General features: G+C 37.8%; 1 protein-coding gene across 11 annotated transcripts in view; it reads right to left on the reverse strand.

Moving 5' to 3' along the window:
• Nalcn (sodium leak channel, non-selective) overlaps positions 1 to 14,587 on the reverse strand; it is a 343,629-nt gene that overhangs the window by 231,013 nt on the left and 98,029 nt on the right. For all 11 annotated transcript variants that reach the window (NM_001393695.1, NM_001393694.1, NM_001393693.1 and 8 more), the window contains 2 exons: positions 5,127 to 5,269; positions 4,885 to 4,989 (listed from right to left, as the gene is read on the reverse strand). In NM_001393695.1, the coding sequence (NP_001380624.1) occupies positions 4,885 to 4,989; positions 5,127 to 5,269 (248 nt within the window). The remainder of the gene's footprint in view (positions 1 to 4,884; positions 4,990 to 5,126; positions 5,270 to 14,587) is intronic.

Genomic DNA, 14,587 nt, shown 5'->3' on the forward strand with positions numbered 1-14,587 from the left:
CTGTCTTGTCAAGGCACAAAGCACCCCTGGGGCTAATATTTCCTTTCATTGGTGGCAAACTAATTTTCTCTGTTAAATTATATTTTGCAGCAGACCCAAATCAAATGAATCAATTTAATTGTCAGCAAAAGAGTTCTCTGAAGGTCACCCCTGTGTATTAAATAAAGTCAGAAATGCAAACGTGTCCTACTTTCTTTAGATCCCAAATCATACATTATTTAGATTGGTTAATATGATGACTAGATCTTTGAGATTGAAACCAGGCTACCTAACAGAGACAAGAACCCTAAGGGATAAGGTCGCTTGGGAGGATAATGGGTATGACTGTGGTCATTCTTTGTCTTTCAATGTCAGGACATTTTTGTGAGGTCACTAAGCCTCCAACAAAAGAACCAGTTGTTACCCTTTCCTGGAAGCTCACAATGACAGGGTGACTAGACACTAGCTCGCAGGATCTAAGTAGGGCCTTCTTGTTCTTCCTGTACTTTGTGTGTGTGTGTATGTGTGTATGTGTGTGTGTGTGTGTGTGTGTGTGTGTTTGTGTGTGTGTGTGTGTGTGCTGGCTTGTATAAATGTAAGAGTTATAGATAGAAGAAGCACTGTCGTCTACAATGTAACTATGGGTAGGGAGACTGTAAAGTAGAATGAAAAGGTGATGGTGGGTAGGTGGGTAGGGACTGACTTATCAGCAACCTGGACCAGTGATTCAAACCGAAGTGACCCCATTCAACCTTACCCTTAAAGGACACAAATCTAAGTTACCTAAGCTATATATATTGACCATGTAGCCTACATTGTGGAATCCAAACCAGGTGGTTTTAGTAAAAATGTTCAGTGGCCCCTGTATTTTAATCATGTGATATTTATCTACTTATTATATTGTTAAAATGTTTATTATTAAACACCTAGAAATAGGTGAAAAAATTAACTAATATCCAAAAAGATAGTCATTACTGGCATTTAGCTTCCCTTAATTTAACACACATGTGTGCATACATGCATAGACCCACACACATAAATGTACACACAAACATACATAGACATGCGCACATGTGCATACCTGACATGAGATTTTTTTTGTACTGGTAGATTGTCCACAGATTTTCATGTCAATATTATTCAAGTATTATTTAAGAATTTTCAATTTATTCCAACTTAGTACTGTATAATCAATAACAGTGCCAAAGTCATTCCCAATTCTCTTTGATTTTTCTATACCTTCCAAAGCTTCCTTAAATATAATTCCTAATTATTGCCCAACAATCTGAGGAAAAATTCATGGAAGTGGATGTTCTTGTTCAAATATTATTTATGCATGCTTTAAAGCCTTTGGTCGATATTGCTTGACTGTCTTCTAAAAGAGATGGTCGAAATACACTTCTTAGAATGATATCTGAGAAGGACCTTGTTGGCCAGCAGTAGGTGCTGTTTTCTTAAGAACAAAGACCCTGGCATGGGGCTAGAACAGAGAGAACATATTGACAGTGGCCTGCAATGGCTAAAACAGAAGGAGGGAGGATCTTACAGTGAGTAAAAATGAAGGCAGGGCAATCTGAAGGAAGCTCATGTTACCTACAATCTGGCAAAATAATTAAATTGACCATCTTTGTCATTTTTTAAAATTTGCAATGAGGAAACAATAACAATGACTGCTTTCTAGGTTTCCTCTGATAAATAAGTAAGTCAGGTTGTAAAAGTCACTATACTATGCTCTGTGTTACTGTTGATATATTTTAGCACTGCAAGAAGATGGTGTCAATTAGTGGGAAGGACATTTAATATAATGGACACCCATGAACATTTCTCTCTTAGCACAAACATTTGGGAAAGCATGAGGATTTCAGCCTGTTAATTAGTTCAGGCTTGTTCATTTGAAAATTTGTATTTGGGGCAGGGGGCAGCTTGGTTTACAAAACAGTTAAGTATCATCCTAATCATCAGGTTACCTTGAAAAAGTGAGTTAAAATTACCAAACTTAAGATGTGAATTTGCTTGTACACACACACACACACACACACACACACACACACACACACACACACGGAACTCACTCCTGCACCATTCTGGGACATCCTTTCTCTGAGCTGTATCTGTTAACTGCCTTCTCACACACCTGAGTGATATCTATTCATGCAGAAACTGCTGGTTTTGGGAACATTAAGTAATTTTTATCCTCAAGTTGAGCATTTGGGTTATATACATTGTGTACTTTTTCTTTTGGGTGAATCAATTCTTTCAATTTTTGCTCACATGTTTTTCATTTACACTCTGCTTTGCTTACTGAGCATCACACATTCTTTCAGAGGGTGATTTAGGCAAATTCTGCGGGTCTCTAAAGTGAACTGTTCAGTGAAGGAAGTGAAGGTCTGGATGAAGGAATTGCTGTGTTTCAAGCTTTCTTACCTTATGGCTGCACATACTAACATCCAGCATTGGGGCTACACCCCTAAATGTGGTGACATGAGAAACCCTATTTGTGGATGAATGCTAAGTATATTTTGCAACAGGAATGTGAAGCTCTTTACCTATACACTAGTCCATGTCTGAGTCGGTGACAAGATGAACCACACCAAGAACTACACAGGATGGAGTCACTGACCCCAGCAAAGCTCAGTCAGGTCCATGATTAGGAGTCTGAAAGGATCAGTTCTAGTTTGCATTCATTTTTCTTTTACACACCATAGCATTCTCTATACAAAAGTTTTGCGAGCAGTATTTCGTTAATGTGTATCTTTGTGGTTGTTCAGAGACATTTGTTAGTGAGCATTCAAATAAAAATATTGCTTTGATATTTAGAAAAAAATTACCACGGATTCTATTTTGCATCTGAAATACCAGGGCCAATTCTTAGAGAGCTGCCTATGTCTAAAGGTCCACTCTATCCTCAGGATGTACATGTGTCTGTGTGAGAGTGTATCTTCATGTGTACATGTGGTTTTCAAAGGAAGTTCACATAATTAGAGACATTGTTAAGCCCAATATTCCCAGTACTCTTTAAGTATTTGGTGAGAACACGTTGAACATGAATTTTCTACATAATAAATAAAGGGAAGAAATTAGTTCATGTCCAAAAAGCTGTGTAGAGTACAGTAATCAACATGATTTTATCAATTTGGAGCCTATTTTGTCAGAATTAGACACTTCGTGATTTAGTGCTTTAAACCAATGAAAGAGAAGTCCGGGCTCTGAGTTTGGTTAGATTTTACAAATAGAACAATCATGGCAAATATTCTGTCGCACTTCTGTACACACAAAAGCTTCAGGGACCCCTTGCAAGTGGTGACTGAGGGGTAGGCGGAGCCTGAAGCCAGTTGCTAGGCTGCCTAAGTGGTGTTTTACCAGAGGAAGACTGCAGGAGCTTAGGTTGCTTAGCAACCGGGTCCTCAGCCATAGCATTTTTCTTAATGAAGGTTTTTCACAGTTCTCTGTGTGATTACCTCTGCTGAACATCCAGGCGCATTCCCTCTTGAAATCCCGACTTATGCCCCCACACTAAGTGCAATTTTGCATCAAAATAATTTTGTGCGACTTGGCTCAGAAATTTCACATTTCGTTGTCTTCTATTATAACTGCTAGCTGGTTTGATTCTCTATCTTTCCAGCTGTGATTTTATCTGTCAGAGTTACTTAACAAGCAAAACACGGCTTTAGGGACATTTTAGGTCATCCCCTGGGAGCGCTGCTTGTAAGAGCTGCATTCACAGTTTTATGTTCCATTTACATCTCGGTGTCACAGAAAACATGCCTGCCAAGAGGCTGTCACCTTAGGAAGGACCTGAAACTTTGTTACACCTCAGAATCAGCTAACAAAGGCCAGACAAGGAATAAGAGCTTCTTGGCTGATTCCTTGAACATACCACAATGTGGTATCTATGTAGATGTAAGCCATGTAACATACTTAATTTCTTTTCATGAATGTTTGAAACATTTTGACGTGATTTGGTTTGTAACAAAGGAGCAGTAAATTTGATATCTATGCCATCATAAATATCAGTCTTCTATGTTTAATGACACTTGAACATGGGATTGCTAAATTTCATTTTGATCTTTCCATAGAAACCTTTAAACCAAATAGATCTATAAATGCACTTATGGACTAATTTTATTTTTCACCATTTAATCTCAAAACAATTGTTATAAAGCATTAAATTGTTTCCTCCTTAATTCTAATGCTTCTTTTTCTCTCCTTCTGTACATTCTAGAAGATATGTGAGCCTGCTCTTCCTGTTTCTAAGGATCAAAATGTGCAAACAAAAATAAGAAAGTAAATAATAGAATATCAGAATGCCTCATATAGTCAAATGCTAGGTGGCTTTTGTATGTTTCTAATCTCTAATTTCTTAGGAGAAGGAAACCATACTGAATATATTATGACTTTTCAAGAACCACAGTAATATAGTGAGGACTGAGGAGCCCTCTCTATATTTGCTTGTGCCTTGATTGATTTGTTCTGAATAAAATGCATTTTCAACACTGACACTTCTAATCCTCTCTATAAAGGCCGCTGTATAGGCTTGAGGTTACACCAATAAAAGCTCATAGAAAATGGAGAATTTCAATTGTTATATTTACTCAGGAAGCCTTTGAGGACTTGTGGTCTCAGAATCCAAAAGCCCACAAGCGTGGCTGGCAATTTTAGTTTTTATTGAAGCCACTCACTGTACTTTTAAGCAACTAAGTGGCTTTCACTATACCTCAACAAGAGTGTGGGATAACACTCCTGGTTTTGGGCCTTTTCACCTGTGTTTTCAAACCACTCTCCCACTGTGCCATATTGCACCATCACATTCCAGCACCATTCCCTGGGGTGGGGGAGGGGTCACTGCTCTGAGGATGGGGTGTGCCTGAGGCCGAATGGATTGTGGTCACCCCACTGAAACTATACCTGCGTGGTGGCAGTGGAAGTTGTGCTGCTCCGAGTTCCCCACATTTGTTGAAATTGTACTCTGATTTCTGCAAATGTCTCAATGATGACAGCAATGAACACATTCTGAAAGGAAATGACAAACCACGTTTACCAAACACTGGAGATGCAGAAGCCTAGTGATCAATAAAACCAAAACAAAACCGAAAACACCTGCTGAACATCACAAATGAGGCACGCTCTGAGCACAGCGTTCCTAGTACCTTGACAAGCCAGGCAAGGAAGAAAATCAGCGTGATGAAGTAGAAGTAGGAACGCCAACGGGGGAAACTGTCGATTGCTCTGTACATGAGGAATACCCAGCCTTCCTGAGATGAAGCCTCATAGACTGTGAATATACTCGTGCCTGTCAAGACAGGAAAACAGATCATCGTTGGCTTTTGAAATAAAACATTTCTCAGATAATCAATAGTTATTCGCATCCATTGTGTCTATAGCAGAAGCTCCTCTGAAAGGGGTTAAAATTATGTGCAGAATTTTGCTGTTCTTAGGATACTGATAAAGTTGTGTCTGACTTCCAGCAAGGGTGATTTCAGCATTACAAACAATAGAACATTTTTATATTATTTATAATATAATTTAGTTTATATTTAAGGCATTTAGTACAGGGAAAATTAAACAAATGTTGAAATGCGAAGAGAAATACTGTGAAAATTGTGTGGCATAGATGCTCAGTACGGGTTTGGTACTTTGTAGACACTAGAGACATCTGCCATACCTTTAACCAGAATGGAGTTAAGTCTGAGAAGTGATTCTCTTACTGGGGGACTTAATGACCAGGCTCCAGTAATTAACTTGATGCAACTCTCCTCAAGCTTTATGATTCTTAGGTGTAGGGATGTAAATTATCCCATAGTGCCTTGCAGCATTAGGAACCAGTATCTCATTGAACACACTCCTGGTAATAACAATGAAGCTTAACATACCTGGCTATCTATAGAACATCTGGGTTAAGAGAACATGAGATACTGAACAGGAAAATAAAAGGCATATTTTGTTCTGTTGACACACTGAGATGCTTTACAGAGACTAAAATATATTGAGATCAAGAGGTATATTTGAGGATTCGGAATGATAATTTGGAGAAATGAAATTAACCTAGTCTCTCTGGAGAAAGTTTCTAGATATCTAACTGACAGAATCATTCCTTTGAACTGAATGACCTCTGTGCACACACCTCCTTTTCCTGTGAGGATTAACTGGCAATTTCTGTAAAGCCTTGACAATGATATATGATGAGTTCTCAAGACATTTCAGGCACTAACATCATCAACACAGAATAGAAACACCTGTGCAAGAACATTTTTGTGAGGAAACATAAAATCTGCTGTGCACTTAACATTGTTTATAAAGTGAGTGTGATGTGTATTGTTCACAAGACTGATAGATAGATACATGAGCTCAGTAAGTTCAATCTCTATGAAGGTCTTAAATTATTATGGAATCTGATCATACCCACCATGAATATTCTATTCATAAGAAGAAACAATTCAATTATGAGATACATGTATCTAAATGACCAAACTAGGAAGGCTTGGAAGAATCTGGTGGGCCTCATCACATCTGTGTTCTGTGTTTTCAGGAAGAGGGAAGAACACAAAAGCATTCAGAGCCAATGTACAGATGTGTGATGGAAAGTCACTGCAAATCCTGATAATGAGACGTAAAGGCATGGAAGAAAATCAGAAGGGAAGTAGAGTCCTATTTGGTAAATTTTCACTACAAAATCACTTTATGTAGAATAGTCTTTGTATGGAATGTAACTTCTTTTTTGTACTGCCTTCATATTTAAGTGCAATTTTTAGATTTATTTTTAACATATATTTAATTGTCTTGTAGGTTTATGGAGTATATAGAGCATTTTTAATGCACATCTATAGCATATAACAATAAAATGAGGGTAATTAGCATTGAGAGCAATTTTCTTTTACCTAGTTGAGATAGAAAATTAATTGTTGGCTGGGGGATGGCTCAGCTGATATGGGTGCTAAAGGAACCAGTGTAGAAAAGGTTGATATAGTACTTGGATTCTGTAAAACCAGAACTCTTATTGTGAGATGGGAAGTAGAGACAGAATAGCCCAGAAGCTAAAGGACCAGTTACCCCAAAACACATGCTCAGTGAGAGAAACAACAAAGTACTTGCCTCACGCAACACAACCTAGAAGGAGAAAACTGCCCCTCAAAAGTTGTCCTTTGATATCCATATGTGTGTTGTGGTATATCACAAACACACACACACACACACACACACACACTTGTTTTCTAGTATTGCTATGAACATCAGAATTTACTCCCAGTGAACTGCCCATATCTTTTCCTCCCCAGCTTTCTTTCCAGGCTATTCTTTTCTTTGCTTCTATGAAACTGGCTCTGTCACCTGTACATAGGATTATGGAAATGAGGTACACAAGCCTCCGTTTTAAGACACATGGCTTTACTTCGGTAAGTCATCATCATAATAGTTGGTTTATAAAACATGTTTGGCTGAGTCAGGGGAGACTCTGTCTTATTAGGAATATGGGAAGAGGTGACAAGAGCAAATATTATCAACTATCAACCTTTTGGAGAAGAGGAAGGTGAAGGCCATCTATCTTGATCTGAAACCATAATAAGACCAGAGATTTGAGCTCACTCATTGGGCCATGCCTGAAACGTATGTTTTTAATGACAAGCTCTATTTTTTCTTGTTTAAAATTTGACCATAAGAACAGATTGTTTTCATTTGGTACCTGTATTTGAGCAAAGTCTATTCTTTTACAAAGGACCATGGCTAAGTTTATACTACATCAAAGAACTTTTACAAGACAAAGCCTTAATGCACATGAACACTGAGTAGCTCAGACAAGCAACAAAACACAAGCAGAAAATGGGAACTGCATCCCCAGTTCAAGTTCTGAACACGTGCAGCGTTTTTGCCATGTAGACTTAATTCAAAGGATAATTTACTATAAACAATTTATGTCCATTATTTTATTTTCCCCGTCATTATTGAAGGGAAACAGAAAAGTGGCTGCAGAAATCCATTATAAACCACTGTTAAAGTTTAACAGGTTCACCAATGGTACATTATCAAGTAAAATGGGGACTGTCCTGCTTGAGTTTGTCTGTATTGTATATCTACAGGGAAGATGCTGTTTGGAATTAAGGGCAAATGGTGTGTGCAACATGTAATCTTGATGCTTTCGCTCCATGCTTCCCAATTCAACAAAGGGGAAACAGGAGTCAGTAATAGCCCATAATGCAGAAAAAAACACACACACACAAAAAAAACCCAGGTGTGTTGGTAAAACAGAAAACTGAAAATATCACCTAAAGCCCCCACAGGACAATGGTGACTGCTTAAAGAAATGTTTCTGGTCCCTGCATCACGTTCAACTCCACCAGGTCAGATGGCTTTGAGGATGTCACAGCAGGTTGTGGGTCAAAGGCAAAAGAGTAAAACACTCCTCCTTACCCATCTGTGCCTGGCTTTGCAAAGTACAGGGAAAGAAAAGCACTTCTGGAAAGATTTTCAAAGGACTGAGCATAATTTAAAATGGACATAAGTAAACTGTGTGATCTTGTTTTCCATGACTAGTGGTGGCTGGCCCTGGGGTGGAGACTATAGCTGTGCACTGCTGTGTCTGTCTTTTGGCTTCTCAGCAGTCTCCTCTTCTCTTCTGCTATCCAGGAGACTCAGATACTTTCCCCAACAAGGAACTTAAAGTAACACTTGGAGGAACTCCCGAAGAGATGTAAATTCTATCAGCTCACTATGACTGCCCTAGTGTTAAAACTTATTCTTTTCAGAGCATTAAGAAGTACTGAGGAAATTTTAATAAATTAAACAATGATCATATTGTCTGTGTGTGTATGTATGTATGTATGTATGTATGTATGTATGTATGTATGTATATACATATGTATGTGTGTTTATACATGTGTACATGCATATAGGGGCTAGAGGTCAAGCTTGAGTGTTATTTCCTTGGGTTTTGTTTATTTTTTTTGAGACAATCATTAACTGGCCTGGGTCTCCTATGTAGGCCAGAATGATTGACCAATGCGCTCTAGAGAGCTGCCTATCTCTACCTCCCCAGCACTACTGTGCTTGACTTTTCATACGGGTACTGGATATCAAACACAGGTCCATGTGCTTTTGACTTATGCACTTTATTGACTGAATTGTCTTCCTAGCCCCTTGATCACATAGATCTTAAGAGCTATAAAAAATGTTTCTCAGTATTTGCTTTTTGAACAAAAAATAGCTGATTGTTTAATGTAATTATCTCCTTCATAATTTGGAAACAAACATAATGATCTTACAGTTAACTGAGTATATTCTCTGATTTTCATTAAATTATGTGTGTACAAATATAATCTCCAAAACTCATGCTCCATTTTAAGAGGAAACATGGGAAAACATTGGTATTTAGACAGTATTTTCTTTAGATAATGCTTCATTATATTTTTTGGTCAAATGTCATTATTAAAGTATACCTTTTTTGTTAAAACAGCCACATTTTTGTTAAATGAATAACTATTCTATGATAGAACCTGGGAATATAATGCATTCTCTTGTTAAGAATAATAAAGCATGTTCCAAAAACACTCTGGTACTCCAAATCCTTCAGGCACAAATTACGGTTTTGTAACAAACAAAATTACAATAATCATGTTCAGCTCATCATCTAATTCCATTCATTCTTTTTTAGCTCTTCCACCCATAATTTGAGTTCATCATAAAAGGAGAGCACAAATCTACACGTAGATGATGAATACTGACCTTGGAACTTTCTGTAGGGTCTCTGCATTAGGATTGAGTACAGGATGTTTTTGTACCCTGAACATAGGTTTATTCCTACCTGTTTTGATTATCTTTAGGATTGTATATGTTGCTTTCCTGTCTTCTTAATTATTTACTTTTATATATTATTTATCATTTGTTTGTTCTCTCTCTCTCTCTCTCTCTCTCTGTGTGTGTGTGTGTGTGTGTGTGTGTGTGTGTGTGTGTGTGTGTGTGTGTTGAATAGCAGATTCCTCTGAATTGAAATAGAAATATTTCCTCCAGGATAGTAGTAGACTCTTGAAACTCATCATCTAAAGAAAACTTTACACATCAGAAAAAAAAACAGAATGTGGAAGATTCTAGAAGCCCCCCAACAGTTTTATATGAATAGACAACTGCTGGGGAAGGTGACTCTGACCATCCCTGATGTCAGGTAAAGAATCTTCAGATATGTTGGACCTGTCAAGCTGCCTATAAGGTTGTGTAGAGTTCTGTGTTGAGTGGACTTTTGATGATGTAGCTTCTTTTGATTTGTGTTCCTGCAAGTAATGCTTCACCTACACACCTGTTAGTAACTCCAATTAAAAAAACTCATTTGTTTATCAAACTGGACTTCGGTATAACGATTATTTAGTCTGTCATGGGTTCGTTTTCTGGGGTTGGTGGATATGGGGTGTGTGTGTGTGTGTGTGTGTGTGTGTGTGTGTGTGTGTGTGTGTTGGTATGTTTCGATGGTGTTTAGTATTGTACACTCAAGCAGAGTTTATATAAAGATGCCCAGTTTCTTCCTTCATCATCATTCTGCTGGATCTTTTGAGATATGTGGTTTTTAACTGAACCAGAATCTCACCACTTTGCTAGACTGGCTGGCAAAGGAACTTTGGGGAATCTCTGCCCATCGAACACTGGAGATATAGGCATGCTAGACCACACTTGGCTTTTTGTGGATGCTGAGAATTTGAACTCAAATCCTCTTGCTTTCATAGCAAGTGGTCCTACTAACTGAACCACCTTCTTACACCAAACTTTTGTTGATTCTTCTTCATGAAAAAGGGGTAAGAAACTGTGTTTTTTTTTATTATTTGTTTTGTGTTTTGTTTTGCTTTTTAAAAATATTCCTGTTTGTTTTTCTTAGTTATGTGTTACAGAAGGAAATAAATGATACAAACAAAATTGTGATAATGACTAATCAAAGAAAAAGAACATGTCTTGGGCTGCCACTAACTCCTATCCAAACACAAAGGTTAATGTACTGGGACCTTGATCCTCATTGTACTGTACTAAGAGGAGGTATCTTTAAGAAGTCAGGCTCAATGCAAGTTAATTAGGCCTCTGAGGCCTCTGGAAGGAATTAAAGTACCTTTTAGGGGACTTGGTTCATTTTCAGTATACTGGGTTTTCATAAAAAGAACAATCCCGACCCCTGTAGTTCAACAACTTCCTGTCTCATCATGTAACCTTTCCCTCCATGTTATGTGGCTGCCAAAGGGACCTTCACCAAGTCCATCCAGAAGAAACCACCTTCACCGAACCCAACCAGATAAAGATAAAAATGGCCTTTAAGTATTTAAAATTAGGAATGAAATAAACCTTTATTTATAAATACCCAGTTTCAGGCATTTTGTTTTGTAGACAGAAAATGGACTGACAAGATGGTAAAATAGTCTCCTGAGGGAATACAGGAATTCAGAGTTGAGGATGTAGGTTTGAAATAGCACAGTAAATATCGAAAATGTACAGGGTCTTGGTCTGCACAATTACCTTTACCATTGCACTCAGATTTCATAAAGGAGCCAAGAAACCTCATTTTTAGAGCTTATGTGTCAGCTTCTCAGCATTTAGATGCTCACATAAAGTTCTTAACTCCTCCAATGACATTAAGCATGCCACTTCCTGCTGCAGCCAGTGTCTGGGCAGACAGAAATCAGCTGGAAGCCAGCTTGGTGAATAAACCATGGGCATCTGAAGAATCAACTCCAGCCAGGATTCACCATTCAGTCACCAGGTCGGGTTACTGTAGATACTTGTTTTTCTGTTTGATTTTTAACCCTTCTAATCTACATTCCCTGAAATTGATCTGTATTTCCCTTCCCATCTGGTAGGTGAATTTCATCTTTGTAGGGGAGAAAGGCAGGGAGGGCAAGGTGACAACATTCCTGTCATTTGGGCATCTATCTCCCTTAAACCTTTCTAAACTGTCTCTGTTTATCCTTGCTTTGTCCTCTAGCTCTTATCATTTTCATAGATAAGATGATTGACTTTGCGTCTTGGAATTTGGGGTTACAGCAAACACTCCTTAGCTGGAAATGAGAAAACCATTTCATATTCCCTTCCTTCTGTACATGGATGTATCAATCACTCCATAAGATTCTGGAAACCCATAGACAAAAAAGGAACCATAAATAATCTCAGTCCTGATCTCCAAATACATGCTTTATTTTCTCAACTGCAGTTGCAAGGACTAAATAAATTTGTAAATGTAGTCAGATAAGAAAATATAAGTAAGGCACCAGACCTTTGAACATCCTTGTCCTGTTCAAGATGGGACGAGTCAGGCTTGGTCTGGCTTTCATTCCCTTTGATACATTAACATGTATAAATAAGGCCTGTTTCATTCTCCCTCCATTTTCTATTGTCAAACACCAGAATGGTTCTATAGAGCAAAGTATTCGTTAAACTAAAGAATCAATATAAATTAAAGCAAATTAAACCAAAGCAAAATACTCTATTGAGTAGTTTTAAGGGGAGCTCACCAAAAGCTACACAGAAGGTAAGTTCTTCTGTAAGTTTGGACTTAGTTCTAATTCTATGAGGCGTCAATGGGAAATGACAAACCTATGAAAGTAAAGCCATGGGCTCATTGTGTTGGGACTCTAAAGCAGTAGTCTTCAGCTATGATGTTAGAGGCATTGGGAAAAGATGATGCTCTTGAGCCAGCCTGTACTGGGAACTGTGTAGTAAATACAGTATACCATCCTTGATCTCTCACCCACTATGTTCCAGAAACTTGCCAAACTCCAATTTATAACCAGAACCTTCTCACTGAATGGTGACTCATCAGTTTACTTTTTAAAAAATAACCAACATTAGGAGAAAATGATTTTAAAATTTCTGCAATTAAAAAATATTGTGTGTGTGTGTGTGTGTGTGTGTGTGTGTGTGTGTGTGTGTGTGTGCATGCCATAGCATACAAGTAGTAGTCAGAGGAAAATTCTGAGGAGGTATTTTTCTTTTCCTCTACAACGTGTGTCTTAGAGTTAAACTCCAGTTGTCATGCTGGTTGGCAAACACCTTTACTCACTAAACTATCACATCAGCCAAGCTCTTACACTTTAATAATGACTGTTCACATATTTTGCTCAAGATATAGTTCAATAGCAAATACTTCTTAAGTATGCACAAGGACCTGAATTTAATCTCCAACATTGAGGGGAGGGAGAAGAGAGAACTTAAGTAAAAATTAAAAAGAAAATCTATATCATTTGAATAAAGTAACTGGCATAAAATTTATACAACTCAATTATAATAATTGTGGTTTTGTCTTTGACTCAGTATGATATTTTCATGGGCAAACACAGAACAGACTAACTATAAACCCATGTTCCTGGAAGCATGATAGTGTCCAGTGCAAATGTTACTGGCACCTCTCAGTCCAGGGACATTCTGCTCTCTACCAAACCCAAACAGCCACAAGCAGATGTGAAGCAAAGTGGTTGCTTCCCTAATTCCATTTTAACTTTATTATAACTTGGAACTCAAGACCACTTGTTGGTAAAATCTATACTTGAACTTACTTTTTTAGTGTTATGATCTTCCAGTGTCCCACCCTTGAGTTATCTGCCTGTATGTGAAGTCCATTCACTCATCCAGATTCAGTCACAGTCTTAAATAATATTTCAGCCCATGGATATGGTATGAGTTACTTTCTATCATATTGTTTTTCCCCTATCAAAAACATCCTCCTTACTTCATCATTTATTGGTGTGTGTGTGTGTGTGTGTGTGTGTGTGTGTGTGTGTGTGTGTGTATCTGTGTTTGTTGTTGGGTTGATGATGCATTGTGTATGTATGTTTATGTGGAGGTTATGCATCTTTGCAAGGGTGTGTGTATGCCATATACTGATACTGAAAATTTGCTTACATTGCTCTCTTCTCCACCTTAATTTTAATCCTGAATTTGGTACTTAATGACTGGCTAGGCTAGCTGGTCAGTGACCTCTTGAGTCTTCCTGTCTCTGCCTCCCAGCAGCACTGGATGCATGGTAAGTACCAACTGCCTATAACCCCAGTTCCAACATATTCTTTTGGCCTTTACATATACCTGCACTTATGTGGTACACATATGTACACTATGAACAAAATACAACTATGAGTCTAATGTTTCTGATCTATACTTAGATTTTAGATGATAACACAACCGTATCTCGCTGTTGAAATCAATAAATCTCCCGAAACCTGATCCTGCAGTACTAAAATTTTGAAGTAAAATCAGAGAGTATATAGAGAAATGAGTATTTATGTTTATATATATTTTCTAAGCTAAAAATCTTATAGGTAATAACATTTGTTACTTGGAATATATATCTTTAGACATAGAAACTGATTAAATTTTCCCATTATGAGTAGAAAAATACCTCTAGAAAGGAGAAGTGAGTTCTTTAGTGGTTTTATTCACACATGGAAAAGAAGTGTTGACATGGCTGGATGCTGATATTGGCAGGGAAGTATGGGTATTAAATTAAAAGCATCCCAGAGATGTCAAAGGCATATGCCAATGTAAATACTTCCAGTTTTCTGTGCCTGGGCACTTTCCAGGTAGACTGAGAGCTTCCTAGGAGTGCAGAGTAATCCTTCTAGGCACCCCTCTGTTTGTCTTTGAGGAGAAGTCGTTTTAG

Source organism: Rattus norvegicus, chromosome 15 (genome assembly GCF_036323735.1).
Source record: "Rattus norvegicus strain BN/NHsdMcwi chromosome 15, GRCr8, whole genome shotgun sequence".
NCBI lineage: Eukaryota > Metazoa > Chordata > Mammalia > Rodentia > Muridae > Rattus > Rattus norvegicus.